A 9296-nucleotide genomic window follows, 5' to 3' on the forward strand; every position below is an offset into this window, starting at 1 on the left:
TGGTTTACTTTATCTTTTGGAATTCTTGATAGCACTAACACTTTTAATTATAGGCATTTTCATTACCCACAAGAATATCAAGCTCCGTATTTGAATCTGAAAAGAGAAGATTGGCCTCCAAGGACATTCTATGACAATAAACTCCTTTACAAATGGGCAATTACTTATAACTACAGTGACTCATTGRTGCATGACACATGAATAATTAATTGCAGACTTGTGCTTAGTATAGACTGAGGCAACTTGGTTTGGCTTGCTTAACCTTACTGCATTGCTGAGTGTGTCATGGTTAACTTCAGGCCTGGACTGGCAAAAGTCTTGTTAAATCAGTTGTTAAAAGCAGCCATAGGAGCTGGAATCGATTAAGGATATAGTATATCTTGAYCACTCTAACAGCAGAGGCAGAGGCAATTCTCCTCCCAAGAATCTGTGTTTAGGTACTTCCTAAACACAAAGGACATAGCTTGTGTCCTGAAGAAAGTTGTTAAAAATGGACATATTAGGTTCATCTATTTTTTTTTTTTATTTTCACATATCATTGGATGCCACAAATAGCTTAAAGAAAGGTGCTTAAAGAAAATTCCAGTTATTTTTTGACTTTTTGGGCTAATAATTCCAATGTTTGCATTATATTCTGTGAATTGACAATGAAATATGRGTAGCTTTAAGTTTCATTCTCCATCTATGGATTTATACATTGTGCATGCGTGTATGCACACTTAAGTATTACCCAGTACCTTTAGAAACCTGACATTTCCAGTGTTATTCTAAAAACTCTCATTACTAATTGATTTTACTAATTGAAATAGAAAAGGAGGGAAGGCAAGTAGGAGGAAAGGAAGACAGTAAGGAATGCAGGAAGGAATGTAGGAATAAAGGAAAGAAAACAAGCAAGTCAGGCAACAACAAAGGATTACAGAACATCGTTGAGGATTACGGGAAAATGCATCATTTGAGTGGAAGATTTAAGAAGGATTCTGCATAATTGTTCCCAAAGGAGCCTAAAGATTGCTATGCATTAAGAAGACTTCTCTCCTGTGCATAGCCAGCTGTCCCCACTTCCTTCTCCTTCTCCTGTCTCCAAAATGAGCACTTTCAGTGTTAAATCATGATGCAGTCATAGTGCAGCAGGATTTCGTATTGAAAACTTAGCTATGTCCAGACAAATATTTAGAACTTGAGTTTTCACTGTGGTTGAATAATATAGGAAAACCTTGCAAAAGAAAGATGAGCCAAGTTAATGAATACTTCATATTGATGTCTTATTCAGCAAGAATCCTGTCACATAGGTAGTCAGTCAGAGCTGAGGCAAGAGATAATCTCACCAGAATAACATATACTCCCGAAGAAAAATATAAAGAAAAAATGTTTTTTGCTATCTTGAACCTCTTGCCAGTGGATTCAGAGATAAAACTTCCATTAGATGAAGTGATGAAATGACTTAGTGCTATTTCACATGTCCACATGACCTAAGTACACATTAACTTGATGMACGTGTATTGGTGAGACATATATCTCATTTGATTTTCCACTCCAGAATTTATTATGAACCCATTATTAAACTAGAAAGACATACCATTTCATGCTGAGATTGAATGTTACAACTATTCAGGTTTTGTTCTCATTCTAACGTTAACTTTGAAAAGGATCTGACCTTCCTGTCTGATAGGCACAACCATCACTTGACCAGAAAATAAATCTACACAATAGTTTGTTCTTGGTTTTTATTTGGCAGAGAAACTCAAGCATAGGAGGCTTTCCAGTACCTATTCTAGAATTTGCATATACAAACCCAGATTTTGTATATGTGCAGACTAATGCCTGTTGTGAAGTGGCTGGTCAKGAGTCAAATGTGGGCCTGGAGTAAATTTATTATTCCCTCCTCAAATCTGTCTATAGGGAAGCTAATATTTTTCTGATTAACTACCAGAAAATACGAGGACTTACAGCTCTACAGCTTCTTCCACCTCTGGTGGCAAGGTGTGAGTGTCCTGATATCTGATGTTCTGAGATTTGGCCCACAGATATTTGAAAAACATTTTGCCAGTCTGTCTCTTGCTTTTCTTACATTTTGGCTGGTAAATAATGTCAACTCAGTTGGACTGCTTTGGACAGTCTTTTTCTGTCAAATATGCAGAATATATCAATCCTAACATGGGTAATTTCACATGTCTGAAATATCCTCAGGCTCAGCATAGTTAAATGTTACACATAGCATCCCAAACATGAWAATGCAATTATTTTCAACAATGAACGTACTGATTACAGGCTGTCTACTCCATTTTTTTTTCTCTGAAGACCAGAGGCTCTGTACATGTCTGGAAGGTGAATGGGTACAAACAGGGCCAGAAATGTTAGAGAGCCGAGGAATCCTCTGAGCATTAGTCTTTCCTTTGCGTTGCTTAGAAGGGAATGCCAGCTGGAACACTTATACTACCCTTGGCTAATACAGTGCTTCAGAATAAGAGGAAATCTCTTTGCAACAACCTGTCTATTAAACCATTTCTGGTTTTGACATCAAAATCTGAGAGCCAGCACCAGACCATGTCTCTGGTGTAACTTGGGGATTGACTGTAAATGTCTTTGACACAGGACATCTTCTAGGAGATGTTTTCTCACTCTAAATCCTTTTATTTCCAAATGAAGASAGGAATGAGGTCATATACCTCTGAAGGAAGGCTAGCAAAGAGAGCCTCTTTCCTCTGTCCTCATTGCTGCCACTGTCCCTTTTCCTCCCAACCTCTTGCTTTCTACTCTTCCTGCAGCTCTCTGGAGTCTCTGTCCTTCACAGCAGGACCTGGAGGACCACTCTGCTTGCCACTGTGATGAGGCCAGTTCTACAGAGAGAGGAAAGAGGAGGAAGAGAAACAGGCCAACTGCCTAAAGAGGATGACCAGTTCAGCTGCCAGCTTGGGACAAGGCCCTGGCAATTCTTCTCCAAGTTTCCTTCCTGTGTTTTTTTAAGGGGCTCACCACCACCATGTCTGAAATGCTGCATGTTGCATGATCCCATGCCTATGGCGAGTGCACTGTCTGGCCACCTGGAGCAAAATGCTGCAGTGGGCCAACTGCTGGTCTGGTGCCGTGGTTAACCAAAATCCAGCATGATACCTTGAGCTTTTGCTATGGATACTCAGCTATTTTAGGATATGATTCTATATTTGTACTGTGCTAACCAAATGCTTTTCAGATACTGACCTAGCTGGGACTTTCACTAGTATTCCATAATTGTATCTTGCAGTTCCCTTTCTCAGCATGTTTTCCCCATATTTACACCAAACCATTTTGATTTGTGCAAAAACAACCCTTCATGGTGCTTGACTCCTGTCTGTTTGCTCTGCCCCTATCCATGTGCAATCTGAAGGTGCCCGTACAGGGCATGTAGGGCTCTCAGCTCTTATGGCTTTCACAGGCAGCTCCAAYCATCATGTAATCAGAGATAAGTGACTTAGCTGAAAATGAATAGGGCAGCTGGCTAAATGCTCAACCAAACAAAACGATCAAAGGGATGGTGCCAGATGTTTTCCATCAGCTCTGCATATGGAGATACCAGGGAGAGCAGCAGGCGCACCAAACTAAAAAGAAACCAGAGAAGCCAACTCTAGTTTCAACCATAACATGAGGAACTGGCTATAAATACTACATTCCTCTGTGAGGCTCCCAGAGGACATTCTGTAGGTATTTCTGTAGCTTGCAGGAAAAGCGTCTCTACTATTGTCTGCCTTATTTATAYGCATCCTTCTGCTAAAGGTTTGGTGAAGTATTATCATTCTTATTATCTATATGAAACAAAAAAAAAGTTTCAAAAACATCTTTTAGGAGGACTAAACGTCTTTGTTTTTCCACAGAATGTACTTTTTGGCCAATTTGTTGCAATATAACATTTTCTTAGAACTACTGTTTTGCAGAGTTGTCTTCTTTTAGWATATTTTAAATTCTAATTTCATACTTTTGGAGACCAAACTCCTGCAAGAAGCCCAAATAATTTCAAGATTTGCTATGGAAAAGGAGCCAGCTCTTTATTTTTGTCTTCTGGGGAAGTTTACGGTAGAGCAAGATAAACACCCAAAATAGTTAAGGTTGTTTATCCTGCATCACTTAGAAGACATCACTTGTATACAACTGTGCAGGGGAGCTGCTCAATCAGYGCTGACAGAAATTAAGCACAGCCTACCCTGCCTTGGGGCATACAGACTTTCCTTGCTGCACTGAGATATAATCTGCTTCTGTTGGGATGAAACTTGAACTGCTCATACGGCACCTCCTGGAGAGCACATGGCTATTCCTTCCTTTTTTTTTTTTTCCCTCCCAGAGATACAGTTGTCATCTCAGGACATTTTACCTCACCCTTACATATGCCTGTGGTATTTGGGAGCTAGCAAAGRGGGTGCATATTGCAGAAGGATCTGGTGCCCTGCTTGTCTGTGGTAATGGCTTTTCTGCAGGTCCCAAGTCTGGGTGCATTAGACTTGCTGAGCAGGGACCCYGACAAGTAATTTGAGACAACACAGAAACTTCAGAAATTCTCCCTGTTCTTTTTTGACTCTACAGAATCTGTGCTCACCCTCTGACAGCAGGAGGAGGGAGACGTGCTGAACAAGCAGCAGAAAGGCATTTCCCTGAAACAACAGAAACTGCCCTGACTTTTATTTGWCTATCAGATGAAATAGGAAGGGGTGCTGACTGCATCAATCAGGGGTGCTGAGGTCTGTTTTGTCTTTACCTACATAGTATGCTCATAGCTTTGGTAACACACATATCTTTCTTTGAGTGAATATTAATTGAAAAGATATTTATTCCCTGTATAAACAGCTCAAGGGGCTCCTTATAAGATGCCCCAAACTCCTTCTGCAGGCACAAAGGCTGTGAACGTGCCTTTTCTTTACTCTGATCCTGATCTCACGTACTTTTATAAGTCCATTTATTTATATAGGCTTAAGCTGTTCATTGCAGAGGAAATACTTGTGATTTACAGTGCAGGATGAGTTCTATGCTCATAGATAAGTTAGTAACAAACGGACTGAGGAATTCACTAACCCTCATGCTTTAGTCAAAAGAAAGCTTGAGTGTGACTCACTGAGGAATGCTTTGTACTCCCCTAATTGCATAATAACCTTAGAGGGCTTACTGGCCATTTGGCACAGGGGTCATTCCTGTTTCCTCTGAGTGCAGGGAGCTCTAGCTTCTCACTGGATGCACGTCAGACAAAAGGAGATGTGAGGAAGACGTATGTAGCCCCATGTTTCCTCTGTACCCTATAGGAGCAGTACTTGAACACAGCTACCAAGTCCCTCCTTCTCAGAAGGGTCACTAGAAAAGCTGACCATCACTAAACTTTAACCTGTTGTGCCAGCATATTGTCTGTATTGAGAGGTATAATGTGATATTCTGGGTTCTGGTATTTGTGACTTCTGAATTCTAATAAATGTGGCAAAAAGTAGGGGAGAGGCTACAAGCATARAACCTTCCTTGTTGCTTTCAGTAAGACTAACTGCTAAGGAAAGGAAAAAACAAAGATCTCCTCAATATCTTGTTCTCACAACCAATAAGTAAAAAAGTTACGAATTATATAAATAACATATAAAGTAGCAGGGATGTAAAACATAATAAGCAAAGTGAAGAGTCCTAATGTCCTGTGAGAAAAAAACAGAAAATGAACTTCTTGGTTGCATTGTGCAACAGTGTGAGAGTTAAAGGAAGACTTGTCTACAGAATTCTCCTGGCCCTCTAGCAATCTCAGCACTGAATCTTTCGGCACTGACCCCATGTGTGCAACTGGTAAGGCAAGTAAGTCTGTAGATGGAACAGAAAGAGCAAGATAGAAGTGAATAGTAAAGATGACTAGGGAGGAGATACTTAAGTATAGCTATCCTAAATCCACTTAATATTCTTTTATTCTGGAGAATGACAGGAATTTGTGATTCCTTTTCATAATTTTTAGTGTTAAGAATATATGTTAGGAATATCTTTATGCTACCCAGCAATGCAAAATCCGTAAGCCACTTTGGAATCCAGAATCTTCCCTTTGCTGATTACCAACTGTATTAGGATGGAGTCAAGCTTTCATCCAGCCCTCTCAATCTTCTTTGCATCTATGCATTTAATGTCCTTGCCTTCACAGTGGCCTCTCTTAMATCTGAAGCATTTAAAGCTCTTCTTCCCTCATTCCCCTTACAGTGCCACTGCTCACTGTTACCCAGCCTATAGCCAGGAGGTTATGACAGTCWCCCACACTGAGTTCACTGCTCTGTTGGTGGCTGTGTTTGGTGCTGATGTCAAAGCTGTCCGAGTATGTTTTAGTTGTGGGTATAGGATGCCTGTCTTCTTGGCCCTTCAGGGAGTGTGGACATGAATCCAACTGGTCTCGTACAAGAAACAAGTGCTGAAAATTCAGGCCAGAGAGACAATCCTGAGCAAGAAACAGAACTCTAAATACCTGCATAACTTGACTAGTGCAAACTTTGCTGTTCATCTACTTACCCACTGTTTTCATGGGTTGATGAGATTTCTTCTCACCTAAATCTTTTTTTTTTTTTTTTTTTTTTTTTTTAATAGAGCTTTTCTAATTGTGGAAACAGAGCATTTTAATAAAACCTGAAATGGCTGATGGCTTCTCATTTTCTCTGAGAAACCTCTGCTTAGAAGGTTCCCTAGGTGAAAGTGTCTGCAAGAAAAAACATGGCTGTGAAAGACTCCTRTCCAAGCCTGGCATGGGAAGCAGAATTGTTCTGATATCAGTGGAGCATTTGAAGCAAGAAGAAAGGAGGTTATAGTAGGAAAGAATGGGATTCTTAAGCTGGTGGGTAGCTGAGCAATACTTTACTAAGCCAAATGCTAACATCCAGGACTGATTCTCTTCTCACAGATTTGTATTTGACTGACTTCATTAGAACTAACAATAACCTAAACCCAGAGACCTCAGAGGAAAGTCAGGCTCTGGGCAGTATGTGCCACCTTTGTGTCATACCTCTTCAAATTGTTGAGTCAAGGAATCAGAATACTGTAGGACTCAAGGGACACCAGACAGAGTCTACTGCAAAGCTTCCTGCATTAGCATGGTGGCAGTGGAAGCTGTGTAGAACATGCAGTCTAGGAAAGAGTTCTTAGAAGATGAAGTAGAGATTAAGCTACAGCCTCTTTTACCATTTGCTGAAATATTCAGTGCATTTGCCTTCATGGATTCTGCATTCCAGAGGACTGCATGCTGAGTTAATAAAATCCTTCTGCTGAACAAGCTTTGGAAACTCAGMTAGTTACTGACTGCCCATGTGGCAGAGTTTGGCCATTGCTGTTGAACAACTGCAGGAAGTTAAGGACAAGAAAGGGGAGACAGCACCAAAGGGATGCACAGATTCCCAGGGAGACACATGGCTTGGTCTCATGGTAGGAGTGTCCAAAGTATGTTCCTCATTGAAATGCCAGGATCCTCTTTAATTTTTTTTCTTTCAGGAACTGCAATTTGCACTTCTGCTTTTCTTAGGTGATGTGATTTAGCTTACATTCTAGCCTCATACATTGTCGGCTTMAGTTGCAAGACCATTTTAAAACAATTAGGACACCTACAAGAAAAATAGCAAAACACCAACTTTCCATTGATTACAGACATAAAAGGAGATTCAGTTTTAACATTCTTCCTCAAGGAAGAAATGACATATTCCCTAGTAAGCCAATGCCAAACCACTACTCTCTGTTTTGAGTAACAAATCCCATTCTTACTGTGTCTAAAACCCCAGACTGTGTATTTCTTTTCTGAACATGAAATTGTGTATTTTGGTACTGCTCTCAAAGAAGAGTTTAGCAGAACAAAGGAGTTATCTTTATGAGGCAGCCAGGGAAATACACAAAGAACAGGAAGATGCAGCTAACCTAAATAATGACACTGAAAATAAAATAACCGTTGGCCTATAAATAAACAACATGAAGTAAATATCATTATATTTATTAACAGGAGTCATGGACTTAATTTGTACTTAATTCTTATTTTATCAAATTATGGTTCTCACTTTTTTTTTTTCAGTCAAGCCACAGAATAATATTTTCTAGTTTCTCCATCTTTTTACATTTTTTTAAAATAATATGAATAGTATGAATGTGTGTTTAGGAGAAAGGTCAGATTCCTAAAACAATAAAATTACTCAAACTGCTGTTTTTGAATTGTACAAATATATGAAGTCTTGCAGAGCAGGGAAGTAAACATACACACAACTGTATTAATTAAGACAATGCTTAATTTCCTGCAACACAAAGGAATTTTCATATTTAGACTAAGTCTTTAAGGAGACAGTCTCCCATTGTGTGTGTGGGGGTGTGCAAAACAGCAACTGCARTTTCGCAGAAAAGCCAGAGCTCTTTTTTGACCTGGGGGTGAATGGGGAAGGAACTGAAATACATATCTAAAACAAAACCAGAATCCACTCTCTGAAAATTAGTTTCATTCACTTTAGCCTTTTCAGTTTCAGGAACAAAATCTTGAAGAACCTGAGCCAAAGCCTGATTCACATTTTTATTTTCCTAGGTCTTGTGTTGAGAACACAAGGTAGGAAGCTAGCATGATCTGTTGACTTATAAGATTTTAAATAAGCACTTGAATTTTCCACTCCTAATCACCAGCAGCAGCGGGTGAATCACTTCCCTGATGGAGGCAGAGAACGTGCAAGAGCAAAGTGCTTACGAGGCAGCCGAGTGACCAGAAAATGCTTTCAAACTGCCCCACAGAGAGCAGAACACATGGAGTAATGAAAATAATAATAATAAAGAAGCAACCCACAAGGAACCCAGGCAAAACAGGAGGGCATGTTACCGGTTACGAGCCCTGAGGCTTTACCTGCTGCTGGGCGAGTGGCTGGAGGGCACCTCCTCCCCGAAGCTCTGCTCCACGCTGGGCATCCTAGCGGGGCGGTGTGGATGATAGGCGGTGAGGACCACGCTGCCCGAGTCCTTCATCTCCATGCTCACCGACACATGTCTCCGTTCCCAGCCGGCGGGCGCAGGGACGGCGCTGTGGACGGGTAGCGCCCGCGCGCCGTCACCAAAGTGGGCGCATGGCCTTGCTCCGTGGCGGCCGCCCGGGTGCTGTCAGGAGAGCCGTGTGACTCCAGCGGCTCCCCGGCAGGAAAGCCGAATTAGCATGTATTCAAAAACGCCGCCCACAAAACAGCCCGTGGGGAAGTTCCTAGGAAACTGGAAACCTGAGATAATCCAGTGTGGCATGGAGCTACCGCAGGGGAAAACTTCTCGCTCTGCTTCTTCTTGTATTTCTTTTTTTTTTTTTTTTAACTGGATGATTCCTTAGTATT

At 40.9% G+C, this 9296-nt stretch overlaps 1 protein-coding gene across 3 annotated transcripts in view; it reads right to left on the reverse strand.

Annotated features, from left to right (window-relative positions):
• The window catches only part of ARHGAP28 (Rho GTPase activating protein 28), a 67623-nt gene extending 58663 nt beyond the window's left edge, over window positions 1-8960 (reverse strand). For all 3 annotated transcript variants that reach the window (XM_026035467.1, XM_026035468.1, XM_026035466.1), the window contains exon 1: window positions 8825-8960. In XM_026035467.1, the coding sequence (XP_025891252.1) occupies window positions 8825-8949 (125 nt within the window). In that variant the 5' untranslated portion in view covers window positions 8950-8960. The remainder of the gene's footprint in view (window positions 1-8824) is intronic.
• Between the last annotated feature and the right edge of the window lie 336 nt (window positions 8961-9296).

The sequence above is a fragment of the Nothoprocta perdicaria genome, unplaced genomic scaffold (genome assembly GCF_003342845.1).
Source record: "Nothoprocta perdicaria isolate Ctin4 unplaced genomic scaffold, notPer1 scaffold_16, whole genome shotgun sequence".
NCBI lineage: Eukaryota > Metazoa > Chordata > Aves > Tinamiformes > Tinamidae > Nothoprocta > Nothoprocta perdicaria.